The 20661-nt window shown below is 45.4% G+C and overlaps 1 protein-coding gene across 2 annotated transcripts in view; it reads left to right on the forward strand.

Annotated features, from left to right (window-relative positions):
• fstl4 (follistatin-like 4) overlaps positions 1 to 20661 on the forward strand; it is a 152150-nt gene that overhangs the window by 51349 nt on the left and 80140 nt on the right. For both annotated transcript variants that reach the window (XM_035435378.1, XM_035435379.1), the window contains exon 4: positions 7039 to 7296. In XM_035435378.1, coding sequence (XP_035291269.1) covers positions 7039 to 7296 — 258 coding nt within the window. The remainder of the gene's footprint in view (positions 1 to 7038; positions 7297 to 20661) is intronic.

A 20661-nucleotide genomic window follows, 5' to 3' on the forward strand; every position in this document is an offset into this window, starting at 1 on the left:
ACTGTTTTTTTTTCTTCCCACAGGGGAGTTTTTCTGGGGGTTTTTTTTTTTTTTTTTTTTTTTGCGCCTCACCTGCTGGAGTTTTGGGGATTCCGGCTCTGTCTTGCCCAGTTCCTTTTCCTATTTCCTGTTTCTGACGGTCTCTCTGCAGAAGGTGCTAAACAAATAAAATTGAATCGAATTGAAAGTGTCAATAGCGAACTTTATCTGTGCCTAATAACTTCATCGCATTTCTGTTTCAATCAAGTTTAAAGGGCTGGTAGCAGTGGCATTGCCTCGGCGTATCCGCGTTTGGATTTATCCGGAAAGATCTTCTGCGGAGTGACAGGTGTGTGTGTGCGCGCAAACGCGGCCGTCTGAAGCAATTCACGGAGCCTTCAGGACCGGCAGATGGATTGTTGTCCTCGGATCGATAAACAACCGCCGCCCAAACGAGGGAGCCGAGCGGAATTGCATTTGGTGCGCGGCCTCGCTCGCGTTAAAACAATTTACTCTGGTGGCTGCGCCGCCGCCGTATCTCCTCTGCTTACGCTCAGCAAAACGGGCAAGCTGTTTCCAACCCGCCGCTCTTATGTTAATCTCTCTTCCTGCATTCTCTCTCTCTCTCTCACACACAGTCACACACACACATACACGCACACACAGACACACACGAACACACAGACATGCACATCATACACGCACGCACGCAAACATACATGCACATACACACATGTACGCACGCACGCATACATACGTACACACACACACACACACACATGCAAACATGCACTCAGTCACATACAAATACACACATGCTTGCACACACACCACCACTATCCAGTGACAGTAATGCCCATGTAGGCTGCCTGCTCATCTAGTTGAACGCTTCCTCTAAAGCACGTTATTTAACGGCAGAACCGGTCTCTCACATTCCATGTCTGACACCGCGATCTGCTTTTGCTCTCAAATTAATTAGTGCTTTCGCGCGGCCCATTTTTTTGCCCGACGATCAGTTTCTAAGCAAGGTAAATGGCCTTTCTTTATGACTAATAAATTAAACACATTATATCTGTTTCCGACAGAGCAGCGGAGGCTCATAAACAGGGCAGGCAGTTAGCTCACAGTTTCACTTGATTACCCTTTCCATTAACATTCTTTATAATCCTTGTGGGAGAAGGAATTCATTCACTTTTAATAACACGCAGGAAATATGGAGATGTGGCTTGTATAATTAGTCAACTGTGTCCAGATTCTTTCGTCAGCTCCAAGTGTCTATATTTACTTAATGCTTTTTTAGTAAACAGCATTATGATCTTTTTTTTTTTTTTTTTTTGCTCCAGTTTGTTTTGTGTTATCAGACTAGTGATTAAAACCAAGGAATGAGTGAACCGAACACAGCTGTTAATTGCAAAAACAGTACAAACACTGTTTGGATGTTTATGGGAGAGCTCGGTCAATTAATGGGGAAAAAAAGATGTTTTATTTGGAAGCTGTTATGTTTGTGGGGTCGTATCAGTTCAGATTGGAAGGCTGTTGTGTTTGTGTGGTTGTGTCAGTGCAGATTTGAAGGCTGTTGTGTTTGTGTGATAGTATCCGTGGAAGGCTGTTGTGTTTGAGTGGTTGTATCAGTGCAGATTTGAAGGCTGATGTGTTTGTGGGGTCATATCAGTACAGATTTTATGGATCTTGTGTTTGTGTGATAGTATCAATGGAAGGCTGCTGTGTTTGAGTGGTTGTATCAGTGCACATTTGAAGGCTGTTGTGTTTGAGTGGTCGTAGGGAGGGGGTCTGGTCAGCCATACGCAGAGGTTATTGATTTGACCCGTCCACCTTCGGCTGTTCTGTATATCGACTTCCCTCTTTTCACATGGTGGGTCAGGCATTTCACATGCTCAGCAGAATGTAATTATGGAAAAAATGGTGTAAACATGGCTTAGTTTTGTATTTAATTGGAGACACACATACATGCATACATACACGCACACACACACAACTGTATGAGCACACTATTTCTTTCATGCTTCATGTTTCTTTTTTGCTTTGAAATATCCAAGATATTTTCTCCACAAAAAATGAGGAAAAAAACCCAAAACTTAAAAAAACAAAGCCTTGTACTCTATAGCTAACACGGCACTAGAAGAGTCTGAAACGAATGTGCTTTTGAACTTCTGAATCCTACAACGCAACAAATCAAAGCTCATAGATCCCTGTACCCCAGTCTCCTAATCATAAAGCACAACATGTCGAGTCTCGCTAGACAGAGAAGCAATCCCCCCCCCCCCACCCCAACCTACCCACCCCCCTTCGTTCTAAAAAAATAGCCAATGCTACGCAGGTCGTTTGCGATGGTCGGGAGGATAACGTCTCTGATTTAACCCCAGGCCGTCTGTGTCCTCACAGTGCGTTCTGATAGGCTGTTCCCCGTCTCTGATTTAACCCCAGGCCGTCTGTGTCCTCGCAGTGCGTTCTGATAGGCTGCTCCCCGTCTCTGATTTAACCCCAGGCCGTCTGTGTCCTCGCAGTGCGTTCTGATAGGCTGTTCCCCGTCTCTGATTTAACCCCAGGCCGTCTGTGTCCTCGCAGTGCGTTCTGATAGGCTGTTCCCCGTCTCTGATTTAACCCCAGGCCGTCTGTGTCCTCGCAGTGCCTTCTGATAGGCTGCTCCCCGTCTCTGATTTAACCCCAGGCCGTCTGTGTCCTCGCAGTGCGTTCTGATAGGCTGTTCCCCGTCTCTGATTTAACCCCAGGCCGTCTGTGTCCTCGCAGTGCGTTCTGATAGGCTGTTCCCCGTCTCTGATTTAACCCCAGGCCGTCTGTGTCCTCGCAGTGCGTTCTGATAGGCTGTTCCCCGTCTCTGATTTAACCCCAGGCCGTCTGTGTCCTCGCAGTGCGTTCTGATAGGCTGTTCCCCGTCTCTGATTTAACCCCAGGCCGTCTGTGTCCTCGCAGTGCGTTCTGATAGGCTGTTCCCCGTCTCTGATTTAACCCCAGGCCGTCTGTGTCCTCGCAGTGCGCTCTGATAGGCTGTTCCCCGTCTCTGATTTAACCCCAGGCCGTCTGTGTCCTCGCAGTGCGTTCTGATAGGCTGTTCCCCGTCTCTGATTTAACCCCAGACCGTCTGTGTCCTCGCTGTGCGTTCTGATAGGCTGTTCCCCGTCTCTGATTTAACCCCAGGCCGTCTGTGTCCTCGCGGTGCGTTCTGATAGGCTGTTCCCCGTCTCTGATTTAACCCCAGGCCGTCTGTGTCCTCGCAGTGCGTTCTGATAGGCTGCTCCCCGTCTCTGATTTAACCCCAGGCCGTCTGTGTCCTCGCAGTGCGTTCTGATAGGCTGTTCCCCGTCTCTGATTTAACCCCAGGCCGTCTGTGTCCTCGCAGTGCGTTCTGATAGGCTGTTCCCCGTCTCTGATTTAACCCCAGGCCGTCTGTGTCCTCGCAGTGTGTTCTGATAGGCTGTTCCCCGCCCCCGGACCAGGCCTTCCGGGGCCCGCTCGTGTTCAGACACGGCCAAGCTGTCAAATGCCATTTGCCAGATTTTTGGCGACGGGAGAGAGATGGCATTTGACGTGATTTGATCTGAGGCTAATTAGGTTCGGCTGCTTTTGAAGAGGGAACGTGCGACTTAAGGTGACGCAGACCACTCCTTTTCTAACGGTGCGCAGGTCGCCCTTTTGATGAAGCTGCTTTTAAGGTGACCTCCGCTGCGTGTCCGCACCACAACCGTCTCTCCGCAAAATGTCAGAATCGAGTGGGAGGGGGAGAAAAGAAAAAAAAATCTAGAATAAACAAGCGCACGCTGACGCAGGAGCTGAAGCCTTTTCTCCCGGGTTGTTTTTGTAATGGCGGGAGTTCCCGTGGCAACGTGGCGCTGAACGTGGAGATTTTCCCTCTAATTAGGGCCCGTTTGGTGGCCTCCCTCCCTCCGTCAAACCCCCGGAAATTCAGCGCGCACGTCCTCTCTCGGCGGCTCAGATGAGAAAGTTCATATCTTGACGGGCTCCTATAATGTTAAACGCATTTAATCATCTGCGCGACGTAGCCGCCGGTGTAGATATGGAAATGCGCTCCCCTCCAAAAGCGGACGAGTCCTCAGGCACATTGCCCCAAGAGACTATTGACACACTGTTTGATTATATTTAAATAAAATAAATAATAAAAACGGTTTGCTCAGCGGCGCTGAAATGCGCATATATTATCATGGCATGAAGTGTCCGAAGGATAGAAAATAACAAGATTTGCAAACACCAGATACTGGATTATGCAATTAGCGAAGCTAATGGCATTCAATCAAACACGCTGGGAACCCAGCCAATCAGGGCTGGGATGTTATTCCCCAAATTGCCTGTGGGAAATGCTTAAGAGGATTTATTTATTTATTTTATTTTATTTTTTTTATTCAGTTTTGTATGCTTAATGCCACATTAAAGGCAGTGACATTCAGAATTGTATCGGGGGTTTGGACACACAATGTTTTTGTTTTCAGTTGTCAGTGTTGTTTGCTCCATCTTTGTTTCTTGACCTTTAATGAGAGCGACTCGATGAGTGTTTTCGTGTAATGTCATAAGAGGATGAGCGGCGGAGACGGAGAGAGAGGGAGGCCGACGGTAAGCCGGCCCGCGCGCGGCACGCTGCGCGATTAGCCAGAAGGCCAGCGCCGGCCCGGCGGAGCTGGATTCTGCTCGGAGATAAGCCCGCGGAGTCCGCTGCCGATGGATCAGCGTTAGCAGGACTCGGGGAAACAAACACCGCCCCCCGGTCGGCTCGCCTGATGTTCGGGGGGCGGGGGGTGGGGGGTGGGGGTGGGGGGGAGCTTTTCTGGTGAACTTGTAAGAGCCGTGTAGCGCCATTATTCAGGAGCTTTAAACAGGGGATTATGAGAGTAACTCTGGATTCTTCAGCGGACGGCAATTCGAGCCAACATGGCCGCTGGGAGGGCGAAGAAAGACTGTGTGTGTGTGTGAGTGAGAGAGAGTGTGTGTGTGAGTGTGCATGTGTGAGAGAGAGAGTGAGTGTGTGTGAGTGTGCGTGTGTGAGAGAGACAGAGAGTGTGTGTGAGTGTGCGCGTGTGAGAGAGAGTGAGTGTGTGTGAGTGTGCGTGTGTGAGAGACAGAGTGTGTGTGTGTGTGTGTGTGTGCGCGCGTGTGAGTGTGTCTGTGTGTGTGTGACAGAGAGAGAGAGTGTGAGTGTGTGTGCGTGTGTGTGTCTGTGTGTGAGTGTGTGTGTGTGTGTCTGTAAGAGGCGATGTTGGGCTTACAATCAAAAAAACGGAACGGGGGATTGTGAAAGTGACAACAAACACAAGCGTAAATCTGTAAGTGCGTCTGCGATTCTCTCAGCGTCTGGTTCTTCTGCGCTGCACATAAAACGAGCGCTGTTTTCCGTCCGCTCGCGCCGCACTGGGCTAAGCATTTAATCTTCCGCGCTTGGAGAATACAAAGGATTCGGTAATCGTCTCTGACCTTGATACCAGACGGCAAGGTCGCCGGGGAGCCTGCGGCATTTGCATTTCCCAGCTCGCGATTTGCCGAGACAAGCAGAACGATTAGCGAACGGGATAAAGACACGGCCAGGCCCCCCTCAGAGGGCCGGTACCGGTGCACTTCCTGTCTGGGACCGGCTCCCTTCCTGTCTGACTCCTCGCTCTTCATTATGACAGAACTCGGGGTCCATACTGCAGAGCTGGGGGGGGGTGGGGGGGGGCAGCTCGCTTGGGCTTTTTGTTTCTAAATGAGTTTTTTTCTGTTAAAGTTTAAACTCGGTGTAGTCAAATGATTTTTGTTCCTTCAGAAAAAAACGCAAGTTATTTGAGAATTTCGAAGTTATTATTCCGTTAAGGTTTAAACACACAGTGTTGTCAAATGATTTTTGTTCCTTTAGAAAAGCCAGAAGACGTTATTTGACAATTTTCAAAGCTATTTTTCTGTTAAGCTTTTTTAAGTGCAGTAAAATGGTTTCACTCCTTTAGAAAAAACCAATACCACCTATCTGAGAATTTTAGAAGCTGCTGAACTAATGTGAAGCTCAGACAATTGCGTGAATGAGACCAAGACCCCGTCACTCGTTACAAAGTACCGTCTATGGTAGAATTCAGTTTTTATCACTTCTGAGGTAAAATAAATGGTTTGCACTCAGAAGGGCCGCTTTTTTACGGACTCCAGCGCGCCTCACAGAGAGGGAGCTGGACAGAGCCGGGCGAATAAAAAGGGAAGTTCACTGGCGGTTTGATCTCCCGCACTTTCTCAGAGCCTGTGGTTTAGCCTCCTTCCAGGACTCCTGCAGAGGTAGTCAATCTGACCCCGGTGCCCCCCCCCCCCCACCCCCCTTTAAATCCGACTCAGATCTCAACTGAGCATGCCCCCCTCGCCCACCCCCCCCGAGTCCGACAAGATCAATCCAAGGTGGACTGGCTGCAAACCTCAGCAGAATTTTTTATTTATTTATTTATTTATTTATTTATTTATTTATTTTTCAAATTCTGTTTTAGTTGCAAATAAATGGAATCACCAGGGAGCCTCTGGGCCTGGTGGCGAAAGTGTAGGACTGACAGGTACTGAGACTCTGGGTCAGTGGGTGACTGGGAGGGAGGAAGGTTCTCCCGGTCCCAGCTATACTAAGTTTTTTTTTTTTTTTCTTTTACTGTCCAGGAAAATGGTTTGCTGAGAATACCCTACAAACAAAAAAAGGACCATCTCTTCCTCACATTTGATTCTGAGATTAAATAAATCTTTTATTTTTAAAAATAAATAAAATAGATATTTCATCTGTTAATCTTATGTATCATATCAGTTCTAAGAGCCTGTCTGTGATCAGGTTTTCTACAACACCTTCACCCTCAGCTCTAATTCAGGCATTCCATTTCACCTCGTTCGGAGAGAGAGAGTAAAATTACACAAATCCAAAAACATTTTTTCATGTCACTCGTTTTCTCACATTTGAAGGTGGGGAATTCGAACAATGTTTCCCCCCCTGATGCGCTCTCTCACATTTCCCCGAAAGATATAACACATCGCTATTGTCTTTCATTTTTGTTTTTTTATTTTTTTATTTTTAATTTTCAGTTCGCCTCGACGCTGAAGTTCCCCGGGGGGCCTGCAGGAGGCGGTATTGCGGCAGGGGGCGCCAGTGCGTCCTCTCGGAGCAGACGGGGGCGGCGGCGGCGGCGGCGTGCGTGTGCCAGGACAGGTGCCGGCCCACCTTCGTGCCCGTGTGCGGCTCGGACGGGCGCTTCTACCAGAACCACTGCGAGGTCTACCGGACGGCCTGCCTGCAGAAGAGGCGGGTCCACGTGGTGCACGGCAAGGACTGCTTCTTCAAAGGTACGACACAACCCACCCCCCCCCCCCCCCCCCCCCCAAATAACCGCTAATAACCGCTAACCGCCGCTGTATGAGAAACTAAAAATGCTAACGTCCCGCTCCATTTTAGCAACATCCAAGCTGATGGACTGCTTATTCAAAGGTACGACACCCCCCCCCCCCCCCCCCCCCCCCAAATAACCGCTGTGGCGATAACCGCTAACCGACGCTGTCTGAGAAACAAAAAACGCGCGATCCGCGGAGAGTCGCTAACTCTCCGTTCCACTTTAGCGAAATCCCAGCTGTTTTTAAAACGAGTTTAAATGTTCCTCCGTACTCTGACGAATCTCAAAGTCCTGCCCACACAGGATAGATAAATAATAATCATAGAGGTGGGGGAAAAAAAAGCGAGGGCTCTACAGAATCCTGCTCGTTCTGTCCCCCGTGGACCCAAAGTGTGGATGTGTTTATCTGAACTCTGAAGTATTTTGGCAACAAGCAACAGGTGACGGGATTTTTAATGCACCTACAGTGGTGGTGATATTAATTAGAATTAATTAGTTGGATAAAAAAGATAGGTAAACAATAGGTAAACTGTATATAATCTTAGTGTGAATTAGAAAGTCAACATTCATGAATTCTCAGATGGAGTAAATGTACAATTATGCAGTTAAGAAAATATTCATTAAGTTAGCTTAAACATAACCTCCAAAAGGATGAAAAATATTACTTTCTCTCTCTCTCTCTCTCTCTTTACATTACATTACATTACAGGCATTTAGCAGACGCTCTTATCCAGAGCGACTTACACAACTTTTTACATCTCTCTCTCTCGCGTTCTCTCTCTCTCTCTCTATCTCTCTCTTTCTCTCTCCCTCACTCTCTCCCTCCCTCACTCTCTCTCTAATTGCTTCTTAACCGCTATGGTACACTGTCGCTACACCTGACTGACTGCGGCAAAACAAATTAGCGAACGTCTTTCTGAGCGGCTGAATGTATGAGTCATGTATTCACGGATCTGTTATGATCATCTCAGCGGTAGCCTGAAGTGACCCAGCAGCAGAAAGGTCTTCCTTTTCTTCCCCCCTCGCGAACTTTCGATGTTCGAAATGAGCTCGAAACACACACCCCTCTGGTGTTCTGAAGGTCTGAGGTTCCGTGGGAACTGCAGAGTCACGTTTTCTGTGGGGGTGGGGGGCGGACGGTGGGCGACGACTGTCTTTTCCAAATACGCCTTTTTTGGCCACGACGGTCAATCCATCCCTCCCACGTATGTATATCAACACCATCTTTATTTTATTTTATTAATTTATTGCGGTCATGAATAGAGCTGACTCACGGCGTCAGTCGAGGTGTGGTGCGAAGCAGACCCGAGATGACACTCCGGAGCCGCGCGCGTTTTATTTTTTCTTCTTCTTCTTCTTCTCTGCGCCGCGCACCGAGAGGCCGTCTGAGTCATTCCGCATTACGTGGAGGACCGAGCCCCGCCCTCTCTGCCTCGCGCGTTAAACCCAAATTAGGCAGGCGCTCCGACGCCACATTACAGCGCTACTGCCATCGCGCTGCAAGGCATGATGGGGCTGAATTCCTTCGAACGGGAAGCAATTTCAAAACGTCAACACAGATTTATACATCTGTCGTCTAACTGTGAGGGGGGGGGGGGGGGAGAAATGACACACTCTCCACAGCAATCAGCGCTAAAATGTCCCGTATATTCCAGACACAAAACATTCATTTGGTCTTATTATATAATGTGCAATTATCATTTTCAATGATGGCTTTGAATTGCTTCGTTTTTTAATTTCAGATAAGAGGCTGTTGGACACTGTCTTGATTTCATTTACCGAGCGTAGCTGACTTTGAATACGTGGTTTGGTTGGCTGGATGTGTGTGTGTGTGTGTAGGTGTTGGGTGGGGTTGTTGTGGTGTGATGTGGTTTGGGTGAGTGTGTGTGTGTGTGTGGGGTTTTTTGGGGTGTGATGTGGTTTGGGTGGATATGTATGGGGGTGTTGGGAGGGGTTGTTGGGGTGTGATGTGGTTTGGTTGGGTTTGTGTGAGGGGGTATTAGGAGGGGTTGTTGGGGTGTGATGTGGTCTGGTTGGGCGTGTGTGTGGTACTTTTTTCACATTTAGGGTGATGTACAAGATACTTTTCTTAAGTATGGACCTGAAACCATCCCAATATCCGTGTTTTTTAATGTATTTATTAGCATTTATTAATAAGAATTGGAATCCTAAATGATTAGCAATCTCCAATTACCATGCTCTGGATGGGCCCTATTTATAGATCTCCAGTCTTACTTAGATGTGTGTGGTGAGAATAATAGCTGTTTTGACTGTTGGTTGGTTGGGGGGCTGGGGGCTGGGGGGGAGGGGGGGAACAAGGGAAAAATATTAGATGAAGATGGCAGTGCCCTGTCATTCCCTAAGTTATAAACATGACAACTCGGGTCTGGTGACGAAGACGCGGGAAGACGTTTCTGCCACGGCTGACAAAGCGTTGTAGGTCTGTCTCAGAAGCTGGGCGCTGACCTAGCGTCCGCTAGCCTGCGTGCCCGTACACCGCTGGCACTGCCCTGTCACGCGGGCATCGTATTTCCACACTCTCTTCCCCCGGATTACGGCAGGAGGATATCCCCGCGGCTCTTATAATAATAATAATAATTCAGACTTTAGCTTTATGAATTGGGTGGCAGGCCCATGCTGCTTTATGCTTTTGTGAGCGCTCGCTCGCTGTAATTTTTTTTTTTAGAAACCGCCTTGCTCTGTATCTTTTGAAAACAAACCGCATCCACAATCTGCCAAGGTTATTTTGTGTCAGGGGAGGGAAAAAAAATCAAGTGGCCATTTATGAGATCACTGCATTGGGGGGAAAATAACATCTAGGCCAAAATTTGTAAAGCGATTCAAGGATGTGCTGCGTTCATGCTGTATTAAAAAATCTCTGCTTCTGGCATGAAGAGGGGGTGTTATTCTGATCATGTAATACTGGCATCTCTCTGTCCTTCACACTTGCAAATATTTTTGTGGTTTGTACATTAAGCTGACAGAAGCGCAAACATGAATATTACTGTAATTACTCAAAATGTTGTTAAACAAATTATCCCTGATTATTTTTTGTTAGATTCCCACTTGTCGGATATTTTGACGGAGGTCAGAACTGGGGGAGTTGCGATTGAGAGAGAAAACTCTTGTGAACAGGCAGATATTTGTGAGCTGTGGAATGTCAAGGCTCGTTATAGTTCTCATCGCTTAATAGGGGGGAGAACCACAAAGCAGACTTGTCAAATGAAAACACCCAGGGATTGGCTTATTAATGTTGCATATCTAAATTGTGTTCTCGCTAGTTTAATATTAATTAAGGCTGAATGCTTAGGTGATTGAAATGTGCATAATTCTGCTATCAATGACTTAATTCACAGCATTTGTATGAAGGCATGATACAGTTTAGACCATTCTGCCTGCCCGTGGGAATTCGTGCTTCACAGATTGTTTACAGAAAATGCGCATGTATAAATTCATAGGAATGGAAATGAAGCGAAATCACCGTTTTTATGCCGATATGAATTTTGCATGTGGGCTGTACAGTTAAAGCCTTTGTGCTTCTATGCAATTTCGTCTCTTGCATCATAAAGGGGGTGTAGTCAGTCTATGCCTAGTGCAACAATAGGCAATCCATCGAAAAAACGATTCGACTGTGAATATGCAGTTCACCTTGATGGTGAATATTATTGAAAATAGTGGGTTGAAGTTTCAATAAAAAAAAAAGTCCCGTCAGCTATTTATAAACTAGATGCAAAATGTCAAGTTTTATTAATTAAAACTTTTTTTTTTTTGGCAGGGTAATTTCATTTTTTGTGCCTTGTGGCCAATATCTCATCCAGACAAAAACATGTTGTGCGAGGAATAAGGTTTTTTTAAAATATTTTTTTATTTTTAAAAGGCATTTGTGACGGTGTTGGAAGCTCCGGCTTGCTCAGTGACATTTGTTAAGTTTGGTGGAACAGAGAGAAAAGCTAAAGTCGCATTCTGTGCTTGGAACCCTGGGTGGTTTTGGTCAGCAGGGGCAAAAGAAATACTTCAGGGGCGCTGATCTCTTACCCTCCACGTCATCCCGCTGTTTTCTGGAGACAGAAACGCTTTTCTGAGCCAATAGCGGGCAGCTCTGGTCTGCTGTCTGTTCCGCACCTCCCCCCCTCACCCCTCGACCCCCCCCCCCACCCCCCCCATTTTAACCTTTGGCTGTCTGGTCAAAGCACACAGATGGGGGTATAAATGTTAATTCTAAAAAAAAAAAAAAAAAAAGGTAGTGCCATTTTCTTTGACCCAAAATTCATATTCTACGGTACTTCACAAACAAACAAACACACACACACAAATGCACACACGCACACACACACAAGCACACACACAGAACCAGTGTACCTTTGACCTGCACATTTTTCCACAGGCATATAGAAGCAAACACACCCATACACTAATGCTAAGCTAGTTAACTCATTTTTTAAAAAACCACCTACTGCCAAATTACACACGTAGTTGTGTTATTGCGAAAGCGATGCGTGCAGTATTAATAAGATGCTTTCTCCTTCTCGTCGTTATGATGAAAGAGTACCCACGTGCCCCGGTCACTTCACAGCTTGACCTCCTTTTTTATGAAAACAAGTTCTCTGAAACGTGAGAAAACAAGCTGTCTGCACGGCTCTCGTCTCAGCTGCTCCGTACCTGTAAGGCGACAGAGGGAACACAACACAGAACTCTGGCCCCTGCGGGTGGAACAGAGGTCACGGAGGGGTCACGGCAGGGCTCAGCTCACCTCAGCAAGCCCAGGTGCTCCTGCTGAGCGGGTTTGGCTCCGCCTCCTGGATGAGTCGTGCTTTAAACCTTTGAAGTGCAGGATTTTAAAAAAAATGTTTTCTTTTTCACAAAATTCCAAGTCAGTGTTCTGGAACTCCACTGCCAGTAGTGATTGTGACATCAGCAATGGAACGTTACGTTAAGAACATTCTAATCATGTATTTTGTAGTCTTACGCTGTAAAAAGGGTTCATCACTGGTCCACCGTCATCGCTGCTGTATCCCAGCAGCGATCAATCGCACTGAACATCCGGCGAATCAGCCACACAGGCCCGACGTGCGACTTCTTCCCCCGCGTGCGTGAGTGCGGGTCAGCGCCGTTTTAGCATTAGCCGTAAGACCATTGTGTGGGCGTGGCCTCAGACACACTCGCACGGTGGCCGTTTCCTGAGAATCAGTGCAACTGCATTGAGCCATCCCTCCGGCAGACTTGGATTGATTAAAAAGCAAAAAAAAAAAAAAACATGATTTTGTGGCAGATAATTAATTTCTTTGGCAAGAAGCCTTGGTAAGTGTATAGTGAGCAAGTACATTGCTACTCCAAAATACCCCCTTCAGGGTGAATAAGAACCCATTTCTGTGTTTCAGGGTTGCATCAGCCAATCAGAGCTTGTTTTATTAGACAGTCATTGGCTGCACATTACCCCTTACATATGAAATGGCCGCTGGGGTGATTAGATCAGTGAGCAATTATAAAAGCAAACATTTTTAAACAAGCCCCCGAAGAGACAGTGGTGCAAGGTTCCGCCCCAAACAGCCCCCGGTGGACTCTGGTGGGGGGGGTGGGGGGGGCTTTTGGGGGAGCTCATCACTAAGGCTGAGGGGTGGGGGGTTCATCCAAAAATAAACACGACTGGAATTTACTGTAGCATCAGTGACTAGAAGCTTTCATTTTGCATTCAAGCTAATCGGCTTCATGATTTTAAGAAAATCAGCTTATTTTATAAGAACTTCACTTGGACACATGCCACGTGCATTGGTTTTATTGCTTGTGTGTTATATATATTTGTTAGCTTTGGCTAGAAAACAACTCCAAGAGAGTTCATGACATCAATCTAATACTTAGTTAAGATGACAGCCGGCACAGGTTATACATAGGAAATGTTTCATTGTTGTAAATTTGTTTTCTAATGTAGGCAGAAACAGCATGAAATGTATTTTCAGAAATATGTCACAACAAATAATTAGCACTGTCTGGTGATTTAATCATAGTCCTTTGACAAAATGACATTAGAATGTCAATTTAGAAGGTCATTCGAAAGAGCAAGCTCTCTTCTCAATTTCAAAGAACCAATATAATCCTTACATATATTAGTTATGTGTATGCCTCTGCACAATATAACGTTTTAATATCCAAATAATAATAATAATAATTATTGTTATTATTATTATGACTAATAATAATGATATTTGCTGCTGGTTGTTGGCAGCTCTCCTAATAAATATGTTCCATTAAGTCTGGTTCCATTTAATTTCTAAATGCATGAGAATAACTTTGGTTCCATTAGGAGGGTACGGCTGGATGGCCGAAATTTCCCCTCAACTAAATGGGGCACGACTTTTTCTGGAAAAAAGAGGCTTAATTCTTAAGTGCTCCATCAGATGTCACAGCGGCTCCGCGGACAAAACGCTCCGTTTTCCTAATAAACGAGCCACCGAAAAATGTCACCCTTACGTCTCTTAGATGTCCCAAAATATATTTAGTTCTTATTCCCTGTAATCGCGTGTTCGCCCTCATTAACTTAATTCTTCCCCACAGAATCATTGTATTAAAGTATTTGCTGTTTGAAATGGATGTCCTGGCCCAGATATAAATGTCCTCTGGAACTCCATCGCTCCCTGGCCGCATAAACATCCCTCTTTCTACCCTGGCCGTGGCACGGTATATATTTCAAGGGTAGTGCGCCGATGTCACGCGCCGCCTTCTGCTGTCCTCGGGACCGCTTTGCGGCCACGTTAAGAGGCGTATGGACCCGCTCATGATGTACATGCTGACTGTATTCTGTCAGAGGATCACTGTTTAATTGAAACGGCCCTGGGCTTTCCGAGGGGACAAATCAGCAGGAGATTATTTTAATACCCACATTAGTATTAGAGCTGACGCTGCTAATGCCGAACCCAGACTTCATTCCCTACATATTTATAAAAACAGGCCTTGTGAACGCCTCACGCCTATGTCTTGAAGCTGGTCCTTTCCTCTGGCATAGTTCGTTTTCCTCTTCGCTCGCTTTTTATATTCGTGCCATCAGTGGAAAAACAGAATAATGCATTTTGAAAAGGAGATATTTTTCTTTAATACTCAGGGCTCAAATGCATTAGCTTATATTCGCAGCGCTCGTAAAAACAGCGCCATTTGCCTTATCGGCCGCGGCTCTAAGTCTGAGTGAGTGATGTGCTGTCATAAATAGAGCAGGGGGTGTAGCTAGCCTCTTTATTTAGTCCACATTTAAAAAGCTGTTTTTTTTGTTCTTGTGAAGCACACCGTGGTCTCTTCACGAGCAAAACGCACCTGCTTCGTCTTTCTAAATAAATATTAGTGCACTAAAATAGAAACTTGAGAATAAGTTCATAACTGTTGTATCAAAAGTATGTAACTGAAATTTCAGTTTTTGTGGTTTTTATTTTTTTTTTCTCAGAAAAAGTATTGGTTGAAAAATGACATTACGTTTTGGCATATCATCATTTTTTAAGACGTCCGTACTGTGTATGTGATTTCCCTGCTGTAAAATGAAATATGATTTTACCTGCTTTAAGATCAACTCCCTCTGTTGCGTGGTGTATTTATTTGCTCATTTATCGGTTATTCTGTAAACGGCAATGATGTATGCGCCAAACCCCGTTTTATAATTTTATAGCTGTGTTCGTTTATGCAAAAAAAAAAAAAAATTAAAATCATTTGGCGAAAGCAGGAAGAACAAGAAACGGGTTAGCTGTGATAAATGAATTAATTTGGCTCCTTCTGTTCATTTCACTCAATTGTTTAATGGTGGCATTAAACATATGGCCAGCGGAGTTGGTAGGTAGCAACTTTTAAAAAAAGAACTTTGCTTATTAAACGTATCACGTTCCGGTCAGGCCTTCCATTCCATTATGGAACTGAGAGGGCGCGAGGAAGATTAGCATTTTAGAGCGCCGTGTTTTGTTTAAGACCGCAATCTGTTAATGGAGTTAGGTAACAGTTTTTTGTGAGTCCCCCCCCCACCTTTTTTTTTTTATGAAGGCAGTAATGTTTCTCTTGCACCTGGCGTGATGTAGATGGGGAGGAGGGAGGGGGGAGGGGGAGTTGCAGAATCTGGGGTTGCTGGGCCTGTGTATGAGCATTTTCTGGCCCTGTAGGAAATTGGTTCAGAGCTCTGGCATCATCTGAAACCGAGGTGTGTGTGTGTGTGTGTGTGTGGGTGTCGGGTGGGTGCGGGTGTGGGGGGGATTACCTGCAGGCTACTTTACTGGAGGTGAAACACATGAAATTGCATTTATCCCATGTGGAAACATGGCGATTGCCTAAGACACCCCCCCCCCCACACACACACACACCCCACCCCTTCCCCCGGCTGCGATTTAGCTGTAAACAAACACCTTGTGCTTATATGTAACGGTGGAGGAGGAGGCCAAAAGATACGAGCATCACAATAGTTTTCCCGCTATTGTGAAATATCATTCCCAGTAATGTGGAATCACACTCTTACCGATTTCTAAATAAATGGAAAACTTATCTTCTGCTGTTTTTCTACCTTCATTATTGTTTTGTGAAGTAATGCTCCCGTGAAAACAGCTCGGGGAGGAATAGCTTTAAAATGTAATTTAATAGCAATTCAGTTAAAGTTGTTGTGAGTTCTTCCTAATAAAATATAATAAATGCTTCCCATTGCAGAGTATAAATATATCTCCATGCCTATATCTACTATTTGTTGGCCACTGGCTGTAGTGTATTAAATACTCAACTCAATAAAACCTCACTCTTGTATTGTTGGTGATCATGGTATTTTAGTATTTTAGCAGTTATTAGAGTTGCCAAATCCCTATCAATTTATATTCAATGATACTGTATAACGTGTAACCTTTACCTCATTAAAGGTGACAGAAATAACATGTTCAGTTATTATAATGCTAGAACAGTCCAGCCTTGCAAATCTGTCTTACTGTGAGTAACCCTGCTATACTGTACAAGTGGGCAAAGTAGAGAAACGCAGCTGTTTTATTGGCTGAATTGCTCAGTGACCAAAAACCAAAACCACTGGTGTGATGTAATGTTTACCATCCGGGTTCTTACCTTTGACTGATATTTTTGTTAACAGAGAATCGAGTGTCGTTGCCTCTTCAGTGTTAAGCTCTATTTATTATATATATATATAATATATATATTTATTATAAGCTTTCTGACCAAAAAAATCTGCATCGGCGAGCGTATTGAGGAAAAAGGTCGACATGGCGATTCTCGCGGCCGATTTCAGCCAATCCAGCGCGCGCGCGAGTCCTTGTCACATTTTATGAAGCCCTCGCACCTCGGCAGGAATTATCACAGCGGGCGACACGCTGAATTATATTTGATGGCTCTCGTAAAAAAAATAAAAAAAAAAAAAAAAAAAAACGTTTTCGCGGATCGCGGACGTCCGGTCGTTTTCCGGGCCCGTTCCTCCACCACGCCTCCGTGCCCTTGTGTGTAAGTAGGACACGCAGCCCGTCCCGCGGAATCTGGACTGTCAGCGCCGATTTCTCCTGTCCGCTGTCCGGGGTTGGGCGATGGAGGGGACACTGTCAGCAGCAGGACCTTTGAGCAAGGTTACGGGACGGTCAAGGACGACTGTTGTATAAATGGATGCAATGTAAACACTTGGTAAAAAAGTTGTGTAAGTTGCTCTGGATAAGAGCATCTGTTAAATGCCTGTAATGTAATGCTGGTATCTGTGAAGATCCTGTAATGATGACATCAAGAGAAATTACCAATGCAGTGGATTTCCAGAGAAATTTCAGAGACATGGCCTTGCATGCCTCAACCCAGACGCTAAACATCCCTTTTAAAATCACACGTCAGGCTGGTCTTCCAAGCTCCTGAGCGTGGTTTTTTTTTTCTTTCTTTTTTTCAGTCGTCTTTGGAATGACGTTTGAGAAACGTTGGCCTACAAAAGTCCATCACTGTGACAGGCGATTGCGTGTCATAGTGGTCATGTGACTCGTGCGATTCAGCTGTGTGAAATGCAATGGAAAATCAGATGTGCTTTCCTGGCTTGGCCTGTGCTAGGCTGTTGCTGGCTATTCAGTGGAAGAGCATATAGCAGGCCAAGCCTCATTGAACACATGTTGTACTGCTGAAGCCAGCACAAAGAGAGTGCCCTTAAAATTAATTTAGTCAGACCTAATTTAACAAATTGCCCCGTAAATCTTCACTATTAATTTTTACAAAATCAAGCCCTGTTATTTTCTAAGCATATACTCACAGCTCATTGCATTAAAGGAGTGTTACTTATAAACCCATGGCCTAAGTCTTGTCACTAATGAACATATTGGTTAAGCGAAAAACTATTATATTTATCTAAAGAAAATGTGATCAGTCTTGCCATTAAAAGTTCCACTTACAGTAACTAGCTGGTCAGAAGTATACTTTCTTAAATTAAATGAAATGAGAGGTTATTTTCAGTCTTTTCACAAAAAGACCTGGTGAATCGTTTCAAAACCACATACTCTACCATGCTGAAACCCTACACTACATTTAATAAGCATTAATAAATATTTTTGGAAATATTTTTTGTAACGTTTTTATCGTTCAAGCACCGTGTCTTGTGTCAAAAAAAAAAAAAATTTATTTCCAGTGGGTCTCAGGAGATTATAACCAAGGGTTGGCAGTTGTTAATTAGCCAGTTTAATATCACATACATTGAGAGGTAACTGCGCTATGCAGACCAACATAAAAATAAAATTAAATCGAGTATTCCCAGACGGGTGCTTTTCCTCATATAAATTTTTACTGGGAATGAATTTAAAGCAGCCAGACATTCCCCAGGAATTCAGATTTCAGACGCTGTACATTTATGCCGCGAATCTCACCGGCTTTATCTAATAATAACACTTTTACTTAAAACATGGCTTGTGTCAGCGCTGCGGCCCAGTAAAAAAAAGCCTGCTCCTGTTTTTAAAAGTTTCCCCAGTGCGGCGCAGGAGACGGGCCGAGCGGCCGTGGGTCGGGGCTGTATTTTAAGATCTTCCAGGGGGAGACGGTGTACTCCTTTTACGCTTTTTCCTCCCCCTCCAGTTGGGATTCAGGAGAGAAAAAATAGCGGAGATGTCTGCTGCCCTTTGCTCTCGTCAGAGAGGCCAGCGTTTCGGGGCGTATGCGGGGGGGAAATGTTGCTCTGTGATTGCACGGTCGCTGGGGTGCAGGAAATACTCTCATAAATTTAATTTCTAGCCCCCCCCCCCCCCCCCCCCCGCTTGGTGAGAACAGGCCATTGCATTTTGATTCTCTTTTTTTCTTCAGCGTTAAAAAAAAGTTTCCTCAGAGACGGAACGCTGATAGCTTTTTTTATTCGTCAATTTGCATCGCTGGTTCTTAACGTCCGTTTGCGTTTTTCTCTAAGCCAGCGAATTCCCCGACTGTGGGTCAGTAGCGAGGGTTGAGATATAGATCCAGGAGATAAGCGCATGGAAAGCATATGTATGCTGATGCAGTCGGCCATGGCTTACAACTGAACGCTCATTCCGAACGTTGATAGCTTTTGAGCGGGGTGTAGGAGGTGAAGGGCCGTCATCAATCCTGGTTTAGCCGTGAAACAGAAGCGTGGACAGTATTGTGAATACAGGGAAACGCTGTGCCGATTTTTCAGAACTGCCAATGCGGTTGTGGTGTCAGGAGAAAAAATGCTAAAGATAGTGGACTGTCCTGAAATTGCCAAGATATAAAAACATCAGTAATGGTGACGAGACAAGACTGGCATGTGGCCAGTCACCTGACCTATCACCAAATGCATTCTGGGAAGGTTGCTTATCTTCTCACCACCCCCCCCCCCCCCACCCCACCCCCCTGAATTCTATATCACTCCACTTCTTTCACTGGATGGTGACTGTTTTGAGTCAAATAATTACCTAGTCTGCATATTGATTTATTCAAATGACATTATTTTGGTATTAATTAAAAATGCGTCCCCATTTTCATAACTGACAATGGCGCCTCCAAAGGTCCGCCTCTCCCTTTTTGAAACTGCGAGCGTTGCTTTGAGACGTAGTATTCACAGGAGACATTACAATATTGTTTCTTAATCTTCCCCTGAGATACCTTATTATTACCACAAGTCTGAAGCCTGTTAATATTCCAATCAGTTCCTCAGTTTTGCAGAAAAATCGGCTCCCGTGTGTCAACACAGCCGCCGTTAAATATTTAAACGATTAAAATGGTTAAATATATTACCGTACTGTACATGATAAATAAGCAATATGACAGCTGGTTTCAAACCAGGGTCATTTGAAGGATAACCACTTGTATAAATATTTTAGCTTTGATAATTGAATGAGGAGGGAACAGAACCTGCAGTTGGAGCTGTCTGTTGGGAAGGAGTTGTAATGAGAGGAGATTACAACCCCAAAGAGGACGACAGCGCCTCCTCTGGTGGACCCCTGTATAGCGCACTGAGGAGAACTGGGCTGAACAATCAGCACTTTACCCTGGCCCCTCGAGTTCAAGAACTGTCCTCCCTCGCCCCAAACGGGTGTGACCTTACCCACACACCTCGTCCGCACCTCGACCCAACCCCAGCCCCAACCCAACCCCGACTTCACGGTCCTATCCCAGAGTTACTGCCCCTGGGGTGCACTCCAAAATGGCCTTCCACACTGCTGCGATGATCCCTATGATACAGTGAGTAACGCGTCGTTCTTCTGAAATGAGATTACAGACGGAAAACTACAGCACAAACCTGCCCTGCTGGTGGACGGCTGTGCAGAGTGCAATGTATCGCACGGGGGGGGGGTGGGGGGTGGGGGGGGGATTTGCACTAAATGGATTTTAAAAAGAAATTGAGTTGTAGCTTTAATAAACAATACATGTGGATGGGTTACTTGTAAATCTGTTATTCATTAGAATGCAGGTTCGAATGCTACAATGAGACAAATGTACTTGTCCCTCATTTTCTGAAGGAGAAACATGAAATATTTAACTTTATTTAATCACGGAGTTCTCTTCCCTCGCTCTGATCCGTGTCGGTCTGACAGTACGCTGAATTAATTATGCCAACAGGTGCGCGGCGCGCTGGAGCTGCATTAAAGTTTTAAGAGCGCGTAAGCGTGATCGAGAGACGTTATCAGAAGCGTGCGCAAAGTCCGCCCTCGCAGCTCACGATTTAATTCAGTGACACAGAAACATCAAAGATGTTAATTACGGATCTGCGAGCAGGTAGGACAACGGGAAGGGAGTGTCAACAGCTGGCGAGCCTAATTTACGAGCGATTCTGAATCACTCCGTGGGACATTATTTAATTACGGTGGTACTCTGTGTATAAATGATCAGCGTAAAGCCGTTCACATTGCATTACTGAGTAATGGGC

This window comes from Anguilla anguilla, chromosome 9 (assembly GCF_013347855.1).
Source record: "Anguilla anguilla isolate fAngAng1 chromosome 9, fAngAng1.pri, whole genome shotgun sequence".
NCBI classification, from domain to species: Eukaryota; Metazoa; Chordata; class Actinopteri; order Anguilliformes; family Anguillidae; genus Anguilla; species Anguilla anguilla.